Source organism: Peromyscus californicus, unplaced genomic scaffold, assembly GCF_007827085.1.
Source record: "Peromyscus californicus insignis strain IS unplaced genomic scaffold, ASM782708v3 Scaffold_3__1_contigs__length_106647218, whole genome shotgun sequence".
Taxonomy (NCBI): Eukaryota; Metazoa; Chordata; class Mammalia; order Rodentia; family Cricetidae; genus Peromyscus; species Peromyscus californicus.
Window position 1 is genome coordinate 48,628,890 of NW_026294551.1, and position 25,837 is coordinate 48,654,726.

The following is a 25,837-nucleotide window of genomic DNA, read 5'->3' on the forward strand; positions in this document are numbered from 1 at the left end:
TTTGATGGATCCAGCTTCTGAGTTTTCTAGGAGACATAAGCTCACAGTAAACTTCCTATTTGTTGCTCTGGCTTTTGCAGTCTTCCCAGCCCCTCTTCTCCAATGATCCCTGAGCTTTAGGTGTGGGAGTCTTCTGTAAATGTATCCACTGGGACTGGGCCACAACATCCTTTATGGCACTGAGTTTATTTTAAAATGGCTAAGATGGTTTATGCTATGACTGTTCTACATTTATTTTTATTACACCTGTGTGTGTGTGTGTGTGTGTGTGTGTGTGTGACACACATTCATGCACACAAGGTTATAAGCCATCCCTGCTGACCAGGCACAGCCAGCCACGCATTGGCCTGGTTCACGCCCCCCCCCGCCCTCCTCCTGCAATGCACCTGGTTTGGCCTGGTCTCCAAGCCCTTAGAGTGAAGGATTCTGCTGCTCCCTGGTCCTTCTCCTTGGCTTGATACTGAAAGCTAGCGTATGCTGATGACCCAGAGGGAATGAGACAGACTACTCCATGCTTAGTACTCATTGTCCAATGAGAAAGACAGACACTGGACTGGTCATTACAAGGGCTGGGGATGGGGAGACAGCAGCGGTAGAGAACACCTGGGCCCAGAATAGACACCCCTGCATGACATCTCAAGGAAGCGACATTGCATCAGCGATCCAGAGATGAACAGGACAGAGGTAGACAAAATCTGGAGAATGGTGGCTATGGGAATGAGAGAAGCATGTGCTGCAGATGGATGTAACCATGAGAATGGCCAGCCTGAGGAGTCAGCAGTCACTCAGCCTGGCTAGATGAGGAGAGCAGGCAGGAGGGATGGGAGATGAAGCAGGATGGGGGCATTGAGTGTCTCAGGTTGAGTTTAATTCTAAGGATGGAGAGAGCCATTGGAGGGGGAAGACCGGTTGGCTTCACTTTTACTTCTCTCCCTTTGGTCTTTTGAGATAGGGTCTTGCTATGTAGCTTAGGTTAGCCTTGAATTCAACACGTGACCCAGGTAGGCCTTGAACTCGAGATCCTCCTCCCTCAGCTTCTTGAGTGCTGGGATGCCAGGCAAACATTCCTTCTCTGTCCTGGTAAAATTCACATCACATGCAATGTCCCATTTTAAACGTCTATTGATACACATTACTGTGGCGTTGTTTATTCTAGTATCTAGATGCTTTAAACTATTACCTCCATCCGTCTCCAGAGCTCATCATCCGAACAGGAATTCTCCTCCTCCCAGGCACTCCCCTCCCTCCTCCCTCCTGCCCTTGGCAGTACCTCTCTGCTTCCTGACGCAATGGCTTTGCCTGGTCTGGGCATCTTGTAGTAAATGCAATCATACGACTTGTGGTCTACTGTGGTCGGCTTCTTTCACTTAGCATAACATTTTGGCGGTTCACCATGCCATGACCTATCATGCTACTGTCTGTCCTGTTAAAGGCCGAATAATAGCCCGTTGTGTGGCTATACCACATTTTGTTGATTCATCTACCCATGCGTGTACATTTGGGTTGTTCCCACATTTTAGCCGCTGTTTATAGTGTTGCTATGAACATTCATGTGCACGTTTTTTGTTTGAACACCTGTTTTTAATTCTTTTGGCATGGAACTGCTGGGTCACATGGTAACTCTGGGTTTAACTTTGGAGGAGCTGCCAAACTGGTTTCCAAAGAGGATGCGCCATTTCATATTCCTTTAGCCTTGTATGCGCTCCCGTTTATCTGCATGTCCTTGCCAACACTTGTTATTTTCTGTTTGTGTGTTTTTTTTTGTTTGTTTGTTTGAAGTTATGGCCATCCTATAGGGTGGCATCAGCTTCTCCTTTAGGAAGGATCACTGTGTCTTTCCTTCCTGGAGAATGGATTGCGTTGGGGTACATATAGGTTAGGGTATGGCCATTGTTGCCTGGGTGAGAGATGATAACATGGCGGTGGTAATAGGTAGAGAGGTGGGAGCAGTCGAGGAGGTGGTGAGAACCATGTGATGGTAACGGCTCATCATGAGGGATGCAGAGGCTCCAGCATGACCTATTTATGTCATGTCCCCAGAGGTTAGTCTGGTGCTGGCTCATAGTGTGTACTTTATTCCGTGGGACAAATGCTAGATTCATTCTAGGAGAAGGAATGTGGACTTTGATGCTCTTTGTGCCTATACTGTGGGCACCTCTCAGGATTGTTTTAGTAGTGTCCTTGGTCTCAGAGAGAAGGGCCTAGGAGTGGCCTTTGGCAGCTGCCTTCTATTGGAGACTGCAGGGTGACCTTGGGGCTGGATATTCAAAAGCTATAAAGACTACTTTTTCTTTTTTTCCTTATCAGGAAAAGTAAAAAAAATATTATTTTATTTTATGTGCATAGATGTTTTGTTTGCGCATATGTCTGTGTACCACGTGTGTGTGCCTGGTACCCAAGGAGGCCAGATGAGGATGTTGGATCCCCTGGGACTCTTGTTACAGATGGTTGTGAGCTGCCCTGTGGGTGATGGCAATGGAACCCAGGTCCTCTGGAAGAGCAGCCAGTGCTCTAACCACTGAGCCATCTCTGCAGCCCTTTCTTCCTCCTTTTGATGGTGCTGGTGTGAACCGGGCTCTTGTGTGTGTTAAGCAGATGTCCTGTCACTGTCTGACCTCCATTCTGTCCTCATTTCAAGATCTGTCAACTCTTGGAGGGACATGTGGGCCAGGGGCTGGAGAAATGGCCTTTTGGGTGGTCTGATGACCTCATGGGCAGTTTCCCAAATCTTCTGTCTGTTCCTCATCTTTCCACCCTGCCCACACTCCTCTCACTTCTGACTCTGTTCGGATTTTCTCCTCCTTCTCTCTCCTGTGTGCTCTAAGTCTCCAAAACAAACACGTTTTTATGACTCTTATTTATCTGTCCCATCTGTAGCTCAGAGCAAGATAAAGATGTTTTGCTTCAGTGTTACATTTTAAGCTGTGGGCAGTAGTCGGCCCTGTGCCTGCTGGCTGTAGGTATAGTGGCGTACAATCCAGGTGGCTGCCATGTGGCTGGGGTCCTTGCCACCCTGGTCTCTGAGACTCTGATGGGCGGGTGAATAGTCATTTACCTTTGCTCCTGGGTCACCCTCCGGTCCAGAGAGAGAGAGACCCAGGAGGTTGGAGACTTCAGCCAGTCTTGGAGACACAGAAAGAACTGGGAAGGATGTCGCGGTCACTCCTTGGCCTTGGCGGACAGTGGGATCCTGTCAGATGCAGCCTCTGCCTAATTCCTCTCCCCAGGGACAAGGGATGAGTCCTTTGCTGGGCCAGACTGGAACTGATGATTCAGCACTGTCGAGGTGTGTGTGCCTGTAGGTCTGAGGAGCACGGGGTGCCATCCGTGGACGCTTCTAGTTTGAATTGCAAGTAAGAACTACTTTCTTCTGGCCACGAGTGAGCAGAGGGCACTAAGTGTGATGTAGTGTAAGTGCACACCAAGGGCCCTAAGTGTGATGTAGTGTAAGTGCACACCAAGGGTCCTAAGTGTGATGTAGTGTAAGTGCACACCAAGGGCCCTAAGTGTGATGTAGTGTAAGTGCACACCAAGGGCACTAAGTGTGATGTTGTGTAAGTGTAACCAAGGGCCCTAAGTGTGATGTAGTGTAAGTGCACACCAAGGGCCCTAAGTATGATGTAGTGTAAGTGCACACCAAGGGCACTAAGTGCGATGTAGTGTAAATGTAACCAAGAGCATTAAGTGGAGTGTCTTGCTATGGGCTGGGAGAACAGGAAGAGGGTCCAGAGAGAACACAGAGCTCAGGAGTTGCGTGGTGCTTCTGTCCATTCTCTCCTTTCTCCCTTCACCCCTTCCTTCCACCCAGCATAAGCAGGTGGTTCAGGCCAAGCCTTCTAGTTAGAGTTCTGGATTTCAAGGTGCAGTTCCTCCACTGACTAGGTGCACTTCCTTTATCTAGCATGCAGCCTCTGCCATGCCTCAGCCACCTCCTCCCTAGATGAGAGGAACCTTCATGCTTCATCCTGATCAGCCTCACAGAACTGCATTAGTAAACACATAAACACAGTTAGTAAACCGACCGTAGTAAACTCATAAACACGGTCACTGCAAATGGTTATAGCTTCGACCACATTCCTGAACTCAACCAACCATAGATTCAATATATTTGAAAACACACAGACACACACAGACACACAGAAACACACACACACACACACACACACACACACACACGCACGCACACACACACAATTTGACTGCTTATGTGCAGATTTTTTTCCCCATGCTTCCTTAACTCCATACATTTGCCCTGTGTTAGGCATGATAGGTAGAGACGTCTTAAAGTGGATGGGAAGGAACTGGAGAGATGGCCCAGTGATTATGAAGACTGCTTGCTGCTCCAGAGGAGATGGGCTTGGTTCCTGGCACTCATTTGGTAGGTCATAACTGTAGCACTAATTTCAGGGGATCTGATGCCCTTTTCTGCCATCTACACACCAGGCATGCACATGGTTCTTAAACACGCAGGCGAAATACCCACACACATAAAATAGTAAAACATTCAAAAAGTGGATGAGAGGATGTGCCCAGGTTATATGCAAATGAGCAGACAGGTTTTTTTTTTTGAGGGTAGGAATGCACCCTGGAAGCCACAAGGAGATGGCGAGGCAGTCCCAGCTCTGAGTGCCCACAGCCTGGTATGTAAATAGACCCAATTCTGGAAGGATCTGCCTGGAAGACTTCTTCATGCCTTCCCCTGGGGCACCCATCCAGGAGTTCTCTCCACAAATAGTCTCCAGATGTTCCAAGAAGCCAGGTGATTTGTGGGGCTGAACTCGTGTATGCCAGAGGCCAGCAGAGCTGAGGTCCTGTGCCCCCCCTGAGTCCTGAAGCTGTGACTAGCTCCTCTTGTGGGAAGAGGCTCTGTGATTCCCTCCTGTGCCTGCATTGAGTTCCTTGATTAGGGGAACTAATCGAAGCTATGCCTGTTTGCTTGGATAACTTTTTGGCTGGCCTAGGAATGGCCTCTTCCTGTCATCAGTTGGTCTTGCAAACTGGGGCACAGAGTGGATCTGGGAGGGGGAGACAGAGGCCCTGGGCAGGGATCCTTCATTCTCAGTGGCTCCAGCTGCCTGCTGAGACTGCCTCCAGTGCCCCTGGGGGAGAAGAACCCTGCCTCTAAGGCAGACCCTTCAGCGTTATTGACGTTGATGTATCATTTTGTCACTTAAGTGACCAGGGCAGCTAGAAATGATTCAGCAGGAAGGCCCCAAATGGCAGTCTTTTCTTAGCCCTGATTCCCTGTGGCAGGTGCCGGCTCTGCTTTCTGGGGCCCGACCCTATAGTGTGACATGTCACTTCAGAAAAACAGAAAGCAGATGTGACAGGGCCCCCACCCCCACCTAGGCTACTTTATTAGCTGCCCCTGGGTCCTCTGAAAAAAAACTTTCCCTTATGAGTATCTATTAATATTTACAACAGAAATGTGAAGATGGACCAGGGAACTGGCAAGGTGGCATAGCAGGTAAAGATGCTTGCTGCCACACCCGAGGACCCCGAGTTTGTGTTCAGGGACCCACATGATGACATGAAAGCACCGACTCTCATAAGGTGTCCTTTTACTGCTGCCTGCACCACGGCGCGTGGGTGCCCTCTTCTACAATAAATACATGTAAAAAAATTAAAAGACGATGTAAAGGTCAGAAATAGGGCCTCACCCTATCAGGCAAATAATGCTTTACTCCAGTGGTTCTCAACCTTCCTGATGCGGTGACCCTTTAATACAGCTCTTCACGTTGTGGTGACTCCCAACCATAAAATTGTTTTTGTTGCTACTTCATAACTGTAATTTTGTTACTGTTATGAATTGTAATGTAAATACTTGATATGTGACCTCTGTGAAAAGGTTGTTTGACCCCCAGGTTGAGAATCACTTTTTTTACTACAAGCTACATCCTCTCTCTGCCCTTATGGTTTTGAGACAAGTCTCACTGTGAAGCTCAGTCTGGGCTCAAACTCACAATCTTCCAGATGTTTCCTAAGTGAAGTGCAGGGGTTATGGGGCTCAAACTCAAAAGTCTTCCAGATGTTGTCTCCTAAGTGAAGTTCAGGGCTTCTGCGGCTTGAAAAGACTTTTGATAGGCATTTAACAAATGGAAAAGTACCATTCTCAGGCTGTTGAGATGGCTCAGCGGTTAAGAGCGCTTGCTGCTCTTGCAGAGGACCCAGGTTTGATTTCCAGCACCCACATGGCAGCTCATAGCCATCTGTGTCTTCTTACTTCTGCAGGCACCAGGGACCCACATGCTCACATATCCACGCAGGCAAGACACTCATATACATAATAATGAAGTAATTTAAAAAGAATATTCTCTTAAAACAAGATATTGGGTGTGGTTATGCATGTCTTTTTAGTTCATCCCAGCTCGCTAGAGGAAGAGGCAGGTAGATCTCTGTGTGCTCCAGGTCACCCTAGTCTATATAATAAGACCCTGTCTCAAAACAAGGAAGAAAAAAAAAAGATGGAAAAGGTGATTTCTATCCCAGGTCCTTCCCTAAGCAGCATTGCTTTGAACCTCAAGGCTGTCTAGGAAGGTGTCCCTAAGGCATTTGAGCTACCCTTCTCTGGACAGAGGGGTTAATGAATGACCCCCGGGCTCTAGCAGACCTGGGCAGAGGGGAGTCCATTAAGATCTGTCTTCTACTGTCCTTTCAAGTCCCAGATCTGCTACCTATTTATTGTGGCAGTTAGACTCTGGGAGCCTTGGTTTCTTCTATAAAGTGGGAGAATAATTTTCTGCCTGTGCCATAGGCTGTTGAAAAGATCAAATGAAATAGTATACTCAAAGCCTTGAACACAGTGGTAGGTAAATGTTAGCTGATGGGGGATAGGGAAGGTACTCCTGTTATCTCTGCAGTTAGCTATGGAGAGGAGGAAGTTGAGGAGAGACTTGAGGTTAATAACAGTTCACACTGGCAGGGAAGGGGGTGAACTCTGCCTTATACTGTTGCGCTTGACTGAGGCAGTGGTAGTGGGCAGACCATTTACCGTGGGGGTTGGAGTCCACGTAGTCCCCTAGCTGTCAGTACCATTCATTCCCACTTCATTCAGTACCAGGCATCGTGCTGGGGCCAGACAGTCATTGGAATCCCCATGATAGACCAGCTGAAGGGCAAGGCAGGGGCCTCCAGTGTGGCTCTTTGCTTATCGTTTTGAGTCTTGTTTATCCAGTGGTGGTCTAGTCTGCCAAACCTTTTCCCTAATGCACCAGCCACAGAGTATGGCAAGATCTGCTGGAGCCCCTGCAGGCTCTCATTATTCCTTCCCTAGAAAGGAAGAGGTCAGCGCTGGAAGAGGCAGAGCTTTGTTCTCCCTGGATTTGACTCATGGGTGGTGGCTCTGAGCATGTTATTAAGCTGAGGTGGCAGTCCTGGTCACTATAGGCTGAGTTTTCTTTTCTTTTTTTTTTTTTGAGACAGGGTTTCTCTGTGCAGTTTTGGTGCCTGTCCTGGATCTTGCTCTGTAGACCAGGCTGGCCTCGAACTCACAGAGATCCACCTGCCTCTGCCTCCCGGGTGCTGGGATTAAAGGCGTGCGTCACCACCGCCCGGCTAGGCTGAGTTTTCAGTGCTTGGTTGCTTGGTCCTAGGTGGAGCCCCTCGCCCTTGACATGTGTCTGCCAGTGACGTACCAATGACCACAGTAAAGAAAGGCAAACAAGAGCATGGGCCTCATGCTCTGCCTCAGGACTGGGAAACAAGCATCCGTCCGTCCCTCTAAGAAGTGAAAGTTTCACAGATGAGGAATAACTTGTCAATGGGCTAGACCAGACATGGCCACCTTGAAGTGCTGAGTCATCATCATGTGACTGTTTTGAGTTTCAACCAGTGATGGAAACCCCTAGTTTGATGTCCCTTGCTCAGAAGAGTTAAGATGTGGGAGACGGTTTTAGAGCAGAGTGGAGTGATGGTGTGGTCGAGACACAGACCCCTCAACACACAGTATCCTCCTGGTACACCAGTCTTTGGTCCATTCAGTAGTCCGTGTTTACTTATTGTGACAGTGTAAATATTGTTAACAAACCACAGAACAAACTACAATGAAATTTCCTTTTGTGGGTAACTTTTCATTTTTCTTAGAACTAAGGGTTAATTCATGTTTCTGGATTCTAAAATAACAAAGTTTCCTATGTGTTTGCCTTTATTTGTTTTATCATCATAATTTATTCAATTATAATTGTTTTATTAGGTTTTCCCTTAAAAGCTTGCACCTACTAGATACTCTACATATTTTTTTTTTCCAGCAAGGGATGTTATTTCTAGAACCTTCCATCCTTGAAGTGATGGTTGCTTCTCAATAATAAAGCCTCCCGAGAAAGGAGATAAGAAATTTTCGGAGCTCTTGTTCCAAAAAAAGATGTTTTAGAATGTCGTTATTCAACTCCCATATTTGGTTGCTAGTTAGCCTGGGTATAAAATTTTATAATCAAATCATTTTGAAAAGTTTTATATCCTTATATTCTAAAGCTGTCATTGCAAAGTGAGATGACATATATTCATATTCTTCTGCATAGATATTTATTCCCTGGAGCCACTGGATTTTTATTTATCCGCGTGTCCTGAGTCTTTGGGTAGATCTTGTGTCATCATTGTCCTGGGCACTTGGACTGAGAGACTCTGGACCCTCCATCCGCCCTGGGCGGTGTTCTTGCTTCGTGTCTCTGATACTTTTCTCCTGTTATGGTAGAAGAATCATTTTACTGTGCTCGTTTTCTGTGGTCTGGGGATTCCGCTGGGGCACATGGACGATGCATGCTGGTGCCAGTCTCTGCCTTCTTTTCTTCTTTTATTTTCTCATTTTTGTTTTTTGGAGACAGTGTTTCTCTGTGTAGTCCAGGCCACCCTGGAACTCACTCTTCAGACCAGGCTGGCCTCGAACTCAGAGATCCACCTGCCTCTGCTTCCCCAGTGCTGGGATTAAAGGCGTGTGCCACCACTACCCAGCTGCCAGTCTACTTTCGCTATGTCTGGAACCTCGTCTTTCTGGCTCAGACGTTGGAGGTAGCCTGGACGCTCCACTGAGGACATACGTTAGAGGCTTTGGCTCTGACTCAGTTCCCAGGTTCTCATCCTTGTGGCATCTGCTGGGTCTAAAATGTCCAAGATAGTTTCTTCCTGTGCCAGGGACTAGGGCATTTGGAACATCTGGGAATTGGCCGTGTGTGTCTCTGCATACAACCTCTCTGTGTGGAGTGGCTCAGCAGGGCAGTCTTACCCGTGAGTCCTCACCTGCTGGCTGGCTTTCCCTAGAGTAAATGTTCCTAGAGATCAAGGTGGAAGCTTCGAGAATTCCTGTGACTCAGCCATGGAAGTTAAGTAATGGTATTTCAGTTCCATTGTCTTGGTCAAAATTTAAACAAAAGGATCCAAGGGCATCATTATCAAGAGATGTGCCTCACCAGGAGATCAACTCTGGCTAATGTTCCCAGGCCTTTTTTTTTTAAATTATTATTATCTCTTTCTCTGGAACTCATTAGTCAAATATTAAATCCTCTAGTATTTTCATTCTCCCTTCCTTATTCTCTTCTCCATTACCCTCCTCCCCATATGCCAGGGCTAGGCAAATGCTCGACTACTAAACTACAACCTCCGGTCCCCCGTTATTTTACTGCTCCCCATGATCCCTTTTCTTGTGCCCTGACCATTCCATTTCTATAACATTTTCTCCATGTGTCACGGATACAAAGGTCTTGTCCTACCTCTCTGAGGATATTAATTCCTGGTGGTTTTGAAGGTCCCCTTGCTTCCGCCCATTGTTTGTTTCCTTAAGGTTCCTCTTGTTTATTTTGGCACCATGTTAGAGATTTCCTCAGGTCCTCCTCGCCTTTCTCTCTGTGTCCAAGAGTGAGATGCTAGGAAGCAAAGCTTCGTGGGGGGACGTCGGCTCGAGGCCTCTGGGCTTCCTGCACAGTAATGGGGTGATAGTGGTTGTTCGCAAGCTGATCTACCCGTGAGAGAAATCTACCTTTTCTCAATGATAGTTCACTTTCCCACTGTGGTAGGGTTGGGGGGCATCATCGGGCTAGTGGGGGAAGTAGCTGGGGGAGGGGCTCCAACAGACTCAGCCTTTCTAGTATCTATGGTCTCTCTCCATCTTTTGGTTCTACATCTTAGGTGCAGGGCCTGGTACCTTCTCGGGTTTCTTTGGGGTGAGGCATCCTCTCTTTTCAGTTACATCTTTCTTAACATGGCCAGTTCCCATCTTGCACCCATTGCCCATCTTCTGAGTACCCTTTCTTTCCTAGGCCAGATCTTCCTCTTCTGTTATATTTATTTTAGACATTCAGACCTTTTTCTTGCTGTTTTCCAGGGGTTTGGAAGATGTGAGATAAATGCATGTGGTCAGTCTGACATGTCCATTACAGAATTCTGAGCAGAAGATATCTCTGTCTCTATTTCCTAACGGAAGTGAAGGAACATACTTATCACTATTTACAAGTGATACTTCATTGTGATAAATGTCATACACTCAGACTGAGTGAATCATAAAATGAACACTCCTACCCTTGCCATCCAGGTTAAAAAATGCTTGCCAGCTGGGGAAAATGCTGATATCCTGTTCCTTTGTGCTGGAGTCTGAAGCTGTCTGTGACCTTGCGAGCTGGCTGCCTTTGCTGGGACCGTGACGCAGTTCTCAGCTGAGGCCAGGTAGTGGCAAACAGAGGCGCTAACCACGTGAGGAAAGCTGCCCCGCTGGCACTTTGCAAACGATGTGGCGAGGGCTGCAGGGCACAGGTGCAGCTGGGTAGGGATGTCTTAAGTGCCGGGGAAATGGAGCTCTGGTCTAGCAGGTGACTTGCCTGCTGTGCCCTCCTTGGTACTTGGCTCCTCACTGTTCCCTTTGCTTTTATAGCCCTACCGTGCCTCCTGGGGCCTCCTCTCCTCTCATGGTCCCCTCCTCTACCTCTGTGCTTCTGGACTCTGCTTCTGGCGAGGGTCCGGTGCTTTCTTCATCCCACCGTGTCTGAAGCAATTGCCTTATCATCTGCCTTTTGCAAACCCTGTTCTTCCTTGTTCGTGCATCATGGTCAAAGCAGCCATTAGGCATATTTCTGAGAACTGGCTCTTTTGCTGTTTAACTGTCTTCTCCCCTACCTGCAGCTGATGAGCCCTTAGCTTTGCCCTGTAACGTCTTAGGAGTCAGATGCTTTCGTTCCCTTGGCCATGAGCACAGTCTGCTCCTCCCATTTCCTTCCTCTCTGCCTCCAGCCTTCTTCTCTGCTGCCCCGAAATTCACTCCTTGGAGACAGGCAGAACACCCAGACCCTGCTTTGGAGACCAGCCAGGTAGAGCTAAGATTGCGTAGCGCCTGTGTTCCCCTACTCTGCTGTCCTTAGACCCCCCTTCCCCGTTCCTGTCACGTTCTTCAAAGTTTCCCTTTAACTGGGTCTGTTTTGCTTTAATGGACCCGCTCTTGAAGGCAACTCTGAGCCATTACCATAAAAGGACAACCAGCATGGCCTGCTCTGAACGGGTTCCTGTAAAAGCCGGGAGTGTTGCAATGCAGACTGTCCCACACGATCTCGGGAGCCAGCAGGGTTGCATGCACCCCATGCAGGGAAGCAGTGCGACACGGAAGTCCCCCTTTTTGCTGGTGGTGGTCAGGGTCATGGACTCTGGAGCCAGACTACCCTAGTTCAAGGCTTGCTCTGCTACTTTCCAGTAACATGACCGTGGGCAAGTTACTTAACCTCTCTGAGCCTCAGTTTCCCCATCAGCACAATGGAGCCAATAATAGTTCCTCCAAAGGACGTTGGTGAGTAGCTAATAGAAGCCCTGGTGGATTGCTGGTGTCAGCCTGTGGAAGACAGCTGTCGCTTCCTCTCTGATGCCTTAGCTTGTCTCCCAGTAGGCCCTCTCTTCCCTGGACCTCAGGGAACTTCGTTACGTATCTCTGTTTCCTTCCTGTGGGTGTAGAGTACCACTAGGATGGTGTGTTTTTCACGTCTGCCTGGATCATCTTGGATACTTGGAAATAACCCAGACGTCCTGACTATGCAGAGGCAGCCTGCCTTGACTGCCAAAACTCAAGCTTAGAGGGCCAGAGAGGGCACAAGCTGCCGCTCCCCTTCACCCCTGCAGTGGCACACAGGCCCGGCTGAGATGCATTTCTCATGGTGAACGAAAAGAACGGTGCAGTTGGTGTCAGAGAACTGGGCTGCAGAGCCCACCCCTCTCACATCCATGCTGTGACTTGAGGTCCTCACTGGACCCCTGGAGCTCCCGCCTGCTCACGTGTGAGCGGTAATGCTTTGGTCAGCCCTAGGAGCTGCTTCTTCAACAAAGGCTCCCCTTCTCAGGGAGTGATGACTTGCCTATGTGGGTACCCCACGGGTGGTGATGGGGGGGTTCACAGCTGGCTCTCCATGGCTCATTGGTCCTGTTGTGTCTTGTGCCTTCTGGCTGCTCCTTTTCTTACCCTTGTCCCAGTTTAGGGCTTCAAGGTTCTTCAGGAAAGGGCAGAGCCATCTGTAACCCACACATCTGAAGAGATGCTGCAGCCGCCTGACCTTCGGCAAGCTTCCCCAGGTTCCCAGATGCTGATGTTTCTTGCTGCTTGAGTGTGGCCTTTAGCTGAGTCTATGCCTAGCATACCTAACTACCTCTTGTGCAGCCCTGGGCCTCTTTCTCCCCAGCCTGGGCCTTTGCTGTTTGTCCACACCGTATGGGGACCTGTGAGCTCCATTAGCTCCCTCTTCTTCTCTTCCTTTACACAGGGCCCTGCTGTTCAGTTGGTGCTTTGTAAATGCCTGTCAGCAAATGTGTAGTGGGATTGTGGCTGCCCATTTCTGGCATGCTCAGCCTGAGCTGGCTTCTTGTAGAAGAAGATGAGGGAGGCATCTCCGTTATTCTCGGACTATATAATTAAGCTGTCCGGTGACATCTAGGTTTCTCCCCGGTGCTGCTGGTCTCTGTATCCATGAACCGTGGAATTGACTTGGGCTGGGGTTTGCCGTTGGGGAGAGATTCAAGTCACCAAAGGTCCACCATTGTGCTTTGGATCTCTGAGGTGACCTTAGACTGTACATGAGCATGAGATGGAAGACCTAGGTCCACTCTGCTGGGTGCCAGTATGTGAGCAATACCTGTCCCATCCTGTAGGGTTCATCAAGAGGGCTTCCTCCACATACCCTCTCATTCCCGGATCTCCTGCCGCTGCCTTCTCCACACTGTTAGTTCTTCGGGGGTCCTGCCCTTCTTCTACATTGGCCCCAGCATAGCAGGGCGGATGTAAATGCCTGGCCGCTGTGCCCACTCATGGTATCTGTGCCACTCTCTCTGTCTTCTGCCAGGGTGGGAGTGGGGGTCTCACACCCAGCCTTCTAGACTCAGGAGCACCCACATCCAAGTTACCCAGATTTTATTTGTTCTTGTCTCTGTCCACCTCTGCTCCCTGACTGGCTTCCTGCTCCTTCTCCATCAGACTTGCTGCTTCCAGTTGGGGCAACAGCCGTCATCTATTGTGTTTCTGCTGCCCACACCCAGGCACTGTGTTGAGGGCTTTCCAAGCCTTTTTGAAAATGTCAGGCGCGGGAGACTAGCTCCACTTCAGAGGAGGAAGCTGAGAGGCAGAGAGGGGAAATAAACCGACCACATAGCTAGTCAGTGCGGATGCTGGGAGTCAAGTCCAGGCCCGTCCGACACTCACACTGGTGCTCATGAACTTCCTGTCTCCCTCCCTCAGGGCTGGAACCTGACTCTCAACTTGCAGTTAGCATGGTCTTTCGAAGACTTCGCTTCCCACCCATGATGATATCCCAGCATGTCTGGATGCTGGAATGAGGGCTGCGTGAGCATGCTGCTGAGTCCTGGGTCTCTGCACATGGCCTGGCAAGTAGCTGCTGCTGCTGCTGCTTCTCCTCTCCCTCCTTCTTCTCCTTCCTCCCTCCCCTTCTTCTTTTTGAGACAGGGTTTCTCTGTGTCGCCCTGACTGTCCTGGAACTTGACCAGGCTGGCCTCAAATTCACAGAGATCCTCCTGCCTCTGCCTCTTGAGTGCTGGGATTAAAGTCGTGCACCACCACGCCTGACTTCTGGTAGACTTATTTGAGCATGAACCCTCAGCCTCCACTACCTAGTCCATGCTGTCTGTGCTCTGCCCAGCCTGTCCAGTGACCACATGATTCTCGGCTCGCATGAAGTCTATTCCTGTAGAGGGAACAGGAGTCAAGAGTCAACTCGAGAAAGAGGAGGGATTATATGAGCGAGAATTGTTGAGACCATGATTGGAAAAAGCACAGGGACAAATAGCCAAACTAGTGGAAACACATGAACTATGAACCAATAGCTGAGGAGCCCCCAACTGGATCAGGCCCTCTGGATAAGTGAGACAGTCGATTAGCTTGAACTGTTTGGGAGGCCCCCAGGCAGTGGGACCGGGACTTGTCCTTGGTGCATGAGCTGGCTGTTTGGAACCTGGAGCCTATGCAGGGACACTTTGCTCAGCCTGGGTGAAGGGAGGAGGGGACTGGACCTGCCTGGACTGAATCTACCAGGCTGAGCTGAATTCCCAGGGGAGTCCTTGCCCTGGAGGAGATGGGAATGGGGGGGGGGTGGGCTGGGGGGAGTGCTGGGGGAGGGAGGACAGGGGAATCCATGGCTGATATGTAAAATTAAATTAAATTATAAAATAAAAAAATAAAAAAAAAATAGAGTAAAAAAAAAAAAAAGAGTCAGTTCACCCATTCTATCTGCTCTGCAGAGGAGTGAGCAAAGACATCAAGAGGTGGAGGGTGCTGTTCACCGGGACCAGAGCTCAGCTTGACTTCTAAGCCACCTCTCCCTCCCCTGTCTGTTTCTCAGGCTGGCTTCTCTTGGAGCATTTGATTTTTGTTCCCGTTTTTAGGCCATCGTTTCTGGTCTACTTAGCTCTGTAGGGTGGGACATGTGACAAGTTGTAGCTCGAACATCTCTCCGAATGCATGACTGAGCTGCAGGTGCTTGAGAGTGCTGACTGTGGGAAAGGAAGGGTCCTGCACCATGTGTGTTCACCACCTCTGCCGCAAAGCAAGGGCACACTCGTCGCTTGGGGCCTAGTGGACCCAAAGGCAGCTGGAGAGGAAATTAAGCAGCAGGAACCTCCGGCTCCCTTTTGCTTGTTCCTTTTTCACAAATTGAGATGTAATTCATATACCCTGAAATTCACCCTTGGAAAGTATATGGAGTTCTCTAGGCTTCACTACACTCACAGGGTTGTGCAATCACGACGGCAGTCTAGTTCTAGGACATTTTAACCACTCATTAGCTGTGCTCCCTTTGCCCTCCTCCTTCAATCTCTTGGCAACTACTAATCTGCATTCTGGCTTTGGGTTTGCCGGTTCTGGGACCTCTCATGGAAAGGGAGTCATCTAGAGCAGTGGTTCTCAACCATTCTAATGTTGTGACCCTTTAATACAGTTCCTCATGTGGTGACCCCCAACCGTAAAATGATTTTTATTGCTATTTTATGACTGTGATTTTGTTACTGTTAGGAATCATAATGTAAATATCTGTGTTTTCTGATGTTCTTAGGTACCCTGACTGTTCGACCCCCAAAGGGGTCACGACCCATAGGCTGAGAACCACTGACCTAGCGTGTCTCTCTTTGACTGGCTGTTTTCACTTAGCGTTATGCTTTCAGGTTCATCTGTATATCCATGCCTCCTTCCTGTTTATGGTGGAACAATATTCCATTTTATAGACCGCTTGCATTTGGCCCATCACTCATTGGCTGGGGCACTTCTGCCTTTTGCTCCTGTGACTCTTGTTTTACATCCGTTTTTGTTTTATTTTCTTGAGAAGCTAGTCAAAGCATACAGCTGTCTGGATTCCTCTAGTTTGGCTAATTTGGAAAGCAGTATAAGTTGGGTGGCTGGGGAGCTGGGGTGGTGGAAGATGAAGGTTTGTGAGAACTCTGCCAGAGGGAGGCCTTGCACCTGGCCCCAGGGCCATGTGTTACTAGGTGGGTATTTTCTTGCTGTTGATTATTAACCAGTGGGTGGTTATGATCCTGAGAGCAAATCTCCAGGGGCCAGGACTGTTGCTTTATTTGAGATGACAGAAATGTTTTTCAAGACATTTAAACAGCCTGGCTCCTTGCTTCTCTTTCTCCACTTGGAGGCTAGATCACCACATTGTTTTATTTATTGATTGATATCTTAGGTTGTTTTTTTTTTTTTTTGGAGACAGGGTTTCTCTGTGTAGCTTTGGAGCCTGTCCTGGGACTCACTTTGTAGACCAGGCTGGCCTCGAACTCACAGAGATTTGCCTGGCTCTGCCTCCCGAGTGCTGAGATTAAAGGTGTGCGCCACCACTTCCTGGCAGGGTTTTTTTTTTTTTTTTTAAATTAAGTGCGCTCCAGTGCATGCACCTCTTTGTGTGCGCGTGTACATTGGTGTGCACGTGTGCATTGGTGTGCCCACATGCCACAGCGTGCAGCTGGAAGTCAGAGGACAACTTGTGGGAGTCAGTTCTTTTCTTCTACCATGTGGGGCCTTGGAGGTTGAACCCAGGTCATGAGGCTTCTGTGGCTTTGCCCACTGAGCCATCTTGCTGGTCCCAGATCACCATTTTATGAATCATATTGTTACTACCCTAGTCCAAATTTGTACAGAACTTCGTTTTCTTATTCCACAGCATTGCTTTTAATTCCTCAGAACATCACTACTCCTGTGTTTGCAGTTGAAGGCACCGAGGCAGAGAGGTGAGGTCCTGTGGCAGAGTAGCAGGAAGGACCAAACTTGAACCCAGGACTCCCTTGATTCTAACTGTAGGACACTGCATAGTGGTGTGCAAAAGACCGAGTGCTGTTGCAAGAGGCCCAGGTCACAGCCTTTTGAGGGTAGAGACACGGACCCTGCATGCGGAGGTGCCATCGTAGGGACCTCCTAAGGGCTCTGCCCAGCTCTACCTAGGTGAATCCATCTCTGCTCTAGGATGCTCTGTTCTAATCTGCCTAGACTGCATTTTGCTAAAGCCAGGTGGGACCCCTTCTGGCCACCCTGCACCCTCCCCTCTGCCCTGGGATCCCCTGTGCTTCTAGGAGCCAGTCTCAGAGTGGAGAGCTTTAGCCCATTAGGCTCTGCAGCAGAGATGCTGAGTGGTCAGTGCCTCCAGAACCCCCGGGTGAACCCCCGGGTGACCTGCCTGCCCATCCAGTGCCTGCAGGCCTCTCTATTTCAGCTGAGAGGAGAATCTTCCTCCTCACCCCCCTGCCTTCTCTCCAGCTTCCTCTTCCCTTCTCCTCTCCACCACCTGTCCCTGTCACAAGCGCCTTCCTTTATGTGTTTCCTGGATAAATATGGGGCCCTGTGTCCTTACAGCATGTTCGTGTTTGTCTGGGTCAGTGGGAGGGGCAATTTCCCCTCTCAGAATCACGACACTGTGGATCACAAGAAACCTGTTACTTCTGCTAATGATTTACCTTCTGCTTATAACAAATGAGAGTGGTCAAGGTTATCCCTGGATAGAATCACGCCAGTTTCACCTCCTCATGTGTGATGTGTTTGCTGAGGGAGAGAGAAAAAGCAGGAACTGTACTGCACGTGAAGCTCTCACCTTATCTTATCTTTGTGCCAGCTGGTGGCTGGGTCTGGCCTGGGGGTGGCAATAGCTCGCATGTAAATGTCATTGTCATGAGGGCTGGGGCAGGACAAGGTCGGGCTCAGCTGATCAGAGTAGGGGGGTGGGGTCGTGGTAGAAGCTGGGAGTTCACCTTCTTCATTCTGATCTTTCCATCATAAGGGCAAGGGTGGAGGTGAGAGCCTGGGGTATGTTATTACTTTCCCAGGGCTGCTGGTACCAAGTGCTAGATCTGGCTAGAGGCAACAGACATGTCTTTTCTCAGTTCTGGAAGTTGGGACTCCAAGGAAATGTCTGTAGAAACACACTCACTTGGTGACCATGGGAAGAGTCCTCTCTGACTCTTCCAGTTCCTGACGGTTGGTGCAATCTGTAGCATTCCTCCACCCGCAGCCACATCACCTCACAGTCTAAGTCCATCATGCCCTGGTGGAGACGTGGGTCTGTAACTTTACAGTTGCCTTCTCTTCTTACATGGCCGCTGGGGGGCGTGCTAAAGGCCCATCTCGATCACATCTGCAGAGACTCTGTTTTCAAATAAGGCCCCACTCATAGGTGTTGAAGATTGAGATGTCAACTTACCCTCTTTTTGAGGGGACACAGTTTTTTTTTTTTTTTTAAGATTTATTTATCACGTATACAGTGGTCTGTCTGCATGTATGCCTAAAGGCCAGAAGAGGGCGCCAGATCTCATCACAGATGGTTGTGAACCACCATGTGGTTGCTGGGAATTGAACTCAGGACCTCTGGAAGAGCAGTCAGTGCTTTTAACCTCTGAACCATCTCTCCAGCCCGAGGGGACACAGTTTAACCGACAATAGACATTTAGCTCTTAAATTGGAGGAAGGGTTGGAGCCAAGAAATGTGCCAAGAGGGATGGCGAGTGTGCCTCTATTATGGGTGTACTTGGAACCGTCTATCTACCAAGGCATGGCTGGAAGGTCTTGGTTGAGCCCAGGGCAGCCTGTGTTCTCTCATGGGGGAGTTGCCTCTTCTCCATTCCCTGCCAGCCTCCCAGCTCCCAAGGGAGTTGCCCTTATCTTTATCTTGGGGTACCCGAGTGTGGTATTTCCCACCCTAGACCAACCTTCCTTCTTCCCCTTTCTGGCTTTCAGGGGCCAGGCCCATGAGAGGAGCAGTGGCTGCTTGAAAGAGGGATGAGTGGCAGAGGGAGAGGCACAGGGCAGAGGCTGGGCTGGGCCAGCTTCATCAGGAGACAGGTGAGGGCAGGGCCGAGTTACACATGGAAAATGAGGCTGGTAGCTTGTGTTGAGAGTCAGACAAAGCTCCTGCATTTGTGTGGTGTGTGTGTGTGTGTGTGTGTGTGTGTGTGTGTGTGTGTGTGTGTGTGTGTGTGCGCGCGCGCGCGCAGCGCGCAATCCCCCCCCCCCCCCCCCACATTGCTGAATATTGTCCTTTCTGGTTCTTGGGCCAATAACAGTCTGGACTAGGAGGGAGGAGACTGCTTCCACTTAAATCCTCTTACAGAGATGCAGGAAGAAGTAAGGACACAGGCAGATGGAGGGGAGAAAGGGAGCTGGCTGGGGTTGAGGTTAGTGGAGTCATGTGGATCCTGAGCCAAACCAGATGTTCACCAGCCTCCCTGTCTGGCTGCTTAGAGGACAGAGCGGGTGGCTGGCTGCAAACAAAGCAAAGGTCTCTGTGATAGACAGCATGGCCCTGTCCTAGCCAGGTTTCTCAAGAAGTGTTATTAGACTGTCTTGGCCTGTGATCTTGGAGAGCTGGTGTGAGACTGTATTTGGGCTCAAGGACTGGGATTTCTCTCTGGAAAGTTGGGGAGTATGGCTCGAGGGGATGTGGGTTTCCTTCATGAAGCAATCTGGATTGGGGCTGTCCCTACTACTGGGAGGCCATGAGCTGAGAAGAGGTACAGAGTGTTCTCTCCAATGGGGAATGGTGGGTCTTGGTCATTTAACACAGACATGGGCAATGGGCTGCCTGTTGGGTGCTTCAGGGTGGGGCTCCTGTGAAGCTAGGAGCTTTAACAGCTCAGTTTGGATCTTTGTAGGCTCTCAGGATTATTGTCTTGACTTTCCATTCCTCCCCTCCAGGGCATATCAGAGTCCCTGGCCCACTGGGGGAATCCCCCATCTCTGCCCAGATGGCCCTGTTGCATAACTCGCTGTGGAGATTTCTCCCAACCTAAGCAGTCTGCCTGGTGATGGGACAGCAAACAAGCTCTCCCTGGTCACCAGCAAGGGCCAGATGGCAAGTGGGGAGTATGTGAGAGGAGCGTTTCCATGGTGACACAACTCTGTTTAGCTGCCTCAAACCTGGTCCTACCCCACATGGACTAAAATAAGTTTTACCTGCAGCTTCCACAGCAGGTCCTCCCAAGGTTGGGTCTGTGGCCAGGGTGTGTGTATGTGCGCGCGCGCGTGTGCATGTGTGCAGGCGTGTGTGTGTGTGTGTGTGTGTGTGTGTGTGTGTGTGTGTGTGTGTAGTGCGTGTCCGAATGGACAGAAGCACCCATGGGAACGTGAATTCCACGTGATGACCCCTTTCCCCATCTCCCTCTGAGCCTAGGCCTGTGTCTTTTAGAACTGGTAGTTCTGAGACTTTGGGTACATCTGAACCATGTGAGAAGCTAGGTAAAGCAGATTCTTGGGGGTCCATCCTTGGAGGTTCTGGCACGCCCCTGAGGACTCACATGTCCTGATGGACCAGGGCCTGCCCTTGCCACAGTCCTGCTTTGGATGTTAGTCCATTCCAGTGAAGAAATGCAGTCAACTTCAGTTTTCTGCATCATCCGCTACGTCTTCAGGCTCAGCTACCCCTAGATCACAGAGGGGAGGTTCAAGACAGCCCTTGTTCACAGCTTCTGTGTCCTTTGGTCTCTTTGCAGGAAGCAGGAGCTGGCCAACAGCTCGGATGTGACCCTCCCAGACCGGCCACTGTCCCCCCCTCTCACCGCACCCCCAACCATGAAGGTAAGAGGCTCAGAGCCAGGAAGTGTATGGGGGGAATGCCTGGGAGCATCGTGTGGCCTCGAGGCTGTTTTAGCTTCATGTGCAGCTGCTTCTGTCCCCGTGCGGCCACAGAGGGCCCAACGCTTCAGAAGACCGTGTCTTGTTAAGTCGGGTGGAGTGGGAGAACAGTATGGCTGACGTGGCGTCTGTGTCAAGGGGCAGTGAAGAAACAGACCAGGCCGCAGTGGGGTTGGCAGGCTGCTGGAGTGAGAAGCCGTGTGGAATGGTGGGATTGAGGACAGGGAGTCCACATGGGATGAAGTAGAGGGGACAGAAGGTGGCTGGGTATTAAAGACACTGCCATCCGAGATAGGCGGGGGCTAGGAGGGCCCTCTAGGACTTGGAGAGCATTTGAATGCCAGTCTGCCTGTTTTTGATAGGCCCCTCTAAGATGGCTTTGTTACCCCAGTCTCTGTGGGAAAGCTGCCTGTTTTGGAGAGAGCTCTTTCTTTGGTTCCAAGCCTAGGACCTCCCCTTCCCAGAAAGGAGACTTTGCCCCCTTTCCATGCCCTTCTGCTTTCGGTCTCCACCTCCAACTTCCATGGGATGACAACCTCATGTTGGCTCAGCTGCACCTCACCCCCAACGCCCACCTTCACACTTTGTTGGGTAAAGACTAGATCTGAGGAAGTCTCCTGCTTCCCGTGTCATCTGAAGGGCCCTCAGGGCCTGTTGGTATGTCGCTCCTGTGGCTCTGCTCTGAGATGATTCACAAGTAGTAATTGGCATCTCTTCCCTGCTGCTCTGGGCGGCTCCCCCTTTTCCTGACACCCTAAAGACAGCAGATAAACTCCATCCCATGGCATGTATCTACCTCACACTGAGCAGCATGGCATTTGTGAGAATATTGATAATGACAGCAGAGCCCTAGTTGGGGCAGGCATTCAGAGGCAGGTGGGATGTGGGACAGGGCACAAGATGGATGGTACAACTCTTTTCTTGGTGAGAATGCCTGGGCATCCAAAGTCAGCCTAGTCTGGGATAGTATATGACCCAACTGCTGGGGTTGGTTGGCTGGCACAGAGGAGGATGTGGCCCATCTGAGTTTCAGCCCTTCGGTCTGCAGAGTTGGCCGTGGGAAGATTGTCTCTGCTCATGGACAGCAAGAGTTTACAGGGATAATGAGGAAGCCTAGGAGTCAGAGGGTTCTCTTGGCACGCTCCACTTGCATGACTGTTTAATTCATTCAACACCCAGTGTTTATTTGAGAATTGCATTAGTCAGGACTCTTGGTTGCAAGTGACAGAAACACTATTCACTTATGCTTAGGAACTTTCCCAGGCATGGCCTCATCTGGGGGAGCCTGCCTCTTCCCCTTTCTCTTCTGTGACGTGATTCATTCCTCGTTAAGCTCTGCTTCAGTGGTGGCAGGATCGTGACGGCATCTCCTATGAGATAAGTAGCTCTCATGGAAAAAGAATAGCTTTTTGCCAGTAGTTCTGACAGAGTCCCAGGGAGGAAGCCCACTGGCTAGACAAATGGAATGCTGTGATTGGACAGGCTTGAGTCTCATGACCTACACCAGGGAAACTGAGAGAAGGACTGGGGTGGCTCCTGGAAGGAAAACTGAAGCACCCCTCTAAGAGGGGAAATGGACACAGAGTGGGCAGGGCCCCTTGCAGGGGCTGCTGAACCCAGAGGCCCAGGGCTGGGTGGGTGCTTAGTGACCCAGGGATGAAAAAGATACTGAGCTTTCTTTTTTTCTTGGAGTTCATAGTTCACCCAGGGAGCCAGAAGTTGATAAAGGAAAGATAAGAAAGAGGGATGGACAGTTAGGGGAGGTGAATGTTCCCAGGGGAAGCCCCATATCCCTCAGGGAGGATAAAGGGGCAGGCCTTGAGGAGATTTTGGAGAGCAACAGACAGGGCTTCTTGGAGGACATGCTATTTCAGCTGGCCCTGAGAGTTGAGGGAGACTTACATCAAGGTAGAGTCATAGTGGCGTTCGAGACCCTTGCTACTCAAAGTGAGGTAAAGGGACAAGTCACACTAGCAGTATTGGTGAGCCTCTCAGAAATGCTGAGTCTTGGGCCCTGCTTCAGATTGCCCAATGGTACCTGCACCTGACCAGAGGCACAGAGCAGCTCAGGGATCCCAGAGAGGAGGTAGAAGAAGAGAGAGGAACTGGAAAAGACCATAAGTGCTGGAATATCCTGAGATAGGGGTGAAGAGTCTAGACCTGAAGGCAGACTATAGGTCAAGCAGAAGTTTTGCTAAAGATTTTACATTTTTTTTTCCTAATTAAGGGCACTGGAAGGTGTTGTTTTGTTTTTGTTTTCTTTTAGACAAGGTCTTCCTATGTAACTCAGACTGTTGACCCTTCTGGCTTTGGCCTCCCGAGTGCAGAGATCAGAGGTGTCCACCACCCCTGGCTGTGTTGGGGCCTGCAAGCATTCACCCTGACTCTGCAAGGACCAGAACAGTGTGAAGCAGCAGATGTACTGGAGGCTGCTGTTGGAGGACAGGGGAAGAGGGTGGGATTTTGCCCAGGGTACCAGCAGGGTTATTTGGAAGTAGGTAGAGCTCAGAGTTCTCAGGTGATAGGTTGATGAGACAAGGTGATTCGAAGAGAGAGGCAAGAATGGTCCTGAGGTCTGGAGCGATGGAACTTGGTGCAAGCGTTTTTCTGAGGTGGGATAGTTTAGCTGGGAGGAAAAGGGTCAGGTTGTTCATGCTGTGTTCACAGGCCGGGCAGCTGTCTAAGGAGGGTGTGGAGTGGGAAGAGGAGATGTTCTTGGGATGGTATGGTGGAAGAAGCTGCCCATAGACACAGAGGAAAGAGCACTCCGCAGTGAGGGATGGACAGCTGAGCCAGTTGCTGGGGTGAGGCCAAGTGTGATGTGGACTGCACAGAGGAACACTGTGCAGAGTGGCCTGGTGTTTGCTGGGTTATGACTAAGGCCAGTTCTGGAGAGGTGGGGTGACAGCAGATGGCAGTGCTGAGGAGTGAGTGGAGATGCAGAGGGTCAGGGAGTGGAGATGGACCATGAGACGGGGAGACTCTAGCAGAGAGCCAAATGGTAGAAGGAGGCTGAGGTGGGGGAGGGAGGAGAAGAGGGAGAGAGAGAGATGAGGGAGAGGTAGAGAGAGAGAGAGAGAGAGAGAGAGAGAGAGAGAGAGAGAGAGAGAGATCAAGCAGTCTGTTGTGCTTTGGCTATTGGAGTTGTGAGTTGTCGGGGAGAGAGCCTCAGGCAGGCCCAGAGCAGACCCTGAACCATCCTCGGTGAACTCTGTGACTCACCATCAGAAGGCATCCCCTACTTCAGACACCATCTTTTGAAAAACTCTTTGAATTCAGCTCAGGAAGTTCCCAGCCTGTGACTTTTGTGTCCAGACTCCAAAGGCAGGGTCAGATAGGAAAGGAAGGAGCTGGGCTTGCCTAAAGATTCTGGGTGGGGATCTTGTATGTAGCTGGTCTTGGGGTCTGTTGTCTCTGGTCTCTTTGTGTCTGTCATGGTTTATTCTGCAGCTGTGGTTTGACTCTCTGGCTAGGAAATTTCCCCATTGTATGAAGTTAACTGCTTTCCAGGGATTTAAAACCACAGTGCTCACAGCACACTGATTTGTTCAGCACAGATGGAGGGTTCCAAGGCTGTTCTCATCCATTGCTGCTGCTGCGCTTTGCTGGTTTGTCCGTCCTGCCGGGACTGAGCTCCTGGATGACCCTTTCTTGGTCTTTGGGGCCCTTGGCTCCTGACTTAGGGTGGTTGAGTTGTTGAGGACAGCCTGAAACCTCCAGCTTGAAGGAATGTACTCTGGGCTTTGGTCTGAATCTTTACCATTTTTTTTTTAGATTTATTTACTTTTATTAAACATGTATGGGTGTTTTGCCTTCATGTATATCTCTGAGCTATGTGTATACAGTGCCCGTGGAGAGCAGAAGAGGGTGTCTGATCTCCTTGGAACTGGAGTTACAGATGGTTGTGAGTGGCCATTTGGGTGCTGGGGGTTGAACCTGGGTCCTCTGGAAGAGCAGTCTTAACCACTGAACATCTCTCCAGTCTCTGTCTTATATCTAGGAGATCTTTTCTTGCCTCCCTGGTTTTGTTTCTGTTTCCAGGGTGGAATCAGACAGTCACATTTTTGTTTTGAACTTGTTATTCTTTGACAATTCCACATGCACACGCACACTCCCCCATTACCTTCTCTTGTCCTCACCCCTGCATGCCCCTTGAACTTTTTTTGTTCTTTACAGCAAGTCCCTTCTTTCATGTGTGTTTTTTTTTTTTTTTTTTTTTTTTAACAAGGTCTCTCACTGGCTGAGAGCTTGCCAAGTAAGCCAGTTTTGCCGGCCATCGAGCCCCGGGATATTTTATCTACCCAATAGCCCAGTAGCTTGTCTCTGGCTCTCCAGAGTTAAGGTTAAAAGTGCCCACTGCCACACCTGGCTTTAACTTTGTTTATTTAGTTTTTTTTTTTTTTTTTTTTTTGTGTGTGTGTGTGTGTGTGTGTGTGTGTGTGTGTGTGTGTGTGTGCGCGCGCGCGTACACATGTGCCACATCTCAAGTATGGGGGCCAGAGAACAACTTGTAGGAGTTGATTCTCTCATTCTGCCATCTGGGTCCCAGGAATTGAATTCAGGTCGTTAGGTTTGGCAGCCAGCACCTTTTCCTGCTGAGCCATAGCTGTTGGCCCCACGCCTGGCTTTTTTAATGGTTCTGGGGATTGAACTCAAGTCCTGATGCTACATGGCAACTCCTTTCCTGACTGAGCCATCTCCCCAGCCCCTTGAATCAGTCTTCTGCCACCCAAGCAGGTGCCTGGAAAGAGAAGCATTCACCAGGTTCCCTTGGTCGTGTGACTCAAATGCAGAATACTCCTTTGGTTGATTAGCTTGGGTCAGGGATTGGTGATCCATTTCCTTTATAGATAGGTGGAGTTCCAGACTGGTCCCTCTCTCCCACTGTGCAGCTTGTTTCCCTCGGGGATTTCCTACCCCCAATGTGAAGCTGAGAAAAAGCTGAGCAGATGGGCTGAAATAGGAGCCCAGTTCCCAGCCAGAGCCCAAGCCGAGGACGGGCAGGGTAGGCTAGGAGTGTGTGTGTGGGGGGGCTGGCTGCCTGGCTGTGCAGTGGATTGCTGCCAGGGCTTTATTCTTCCAGTTTGATTTTCACATCCACAAGGACCGGTAGGCATTTAGCAGACCCCACAGTGTGCCTGGCTTTGTACGGGTCCCCATGGACCACCCAGAAGCATTGGTCCTTGACCCTCAAAGAGCCTCCACTGGGGACCTTAACTTAGCAGAGGAAGCCATATGGCTCAGCATGTGACAAGCTCACAGATTAAA

General features: G+C 49.9%; 1 protein-coding gene across 13 annotated transcripts in view; it reads left to right on the top strand.

Annotated features, from left to right (window-relative positions):
• The window catches only part of Rap1gap2 (RAP1 GTPase activating protein 2), a 230,443-nt gene that overhangs the window by 105,784 nt on the left and 98,822 nt on the right, over positions 1-25,837 (top strand). For 9 of the 13 annotated variants that reach the window (XR_008222175.1, XM_052756083.1, XM_052756087.1 and 6 more), the window contains one exon: positions 20,428-20,512. The exons of 3 other annotated variants lie outside the window; for them this stretch is intronic. Coding sequence is in view for 9 of the 10 variants with exons in the window: in XM_052756083.1 (XP_052612043.1) it covers positions 20,428-20,512 (85 nt within the window). In the remaining variant the exon portion in view is untranslated. Of the gene's footprint in view, positions 1-11,151; positions 11,289-20,427; positions 20,513-25,837 lie in introns of those variants that run through there. One more of the 13 variants, XM_052756084.1, reaches the window with a different exon arrangement.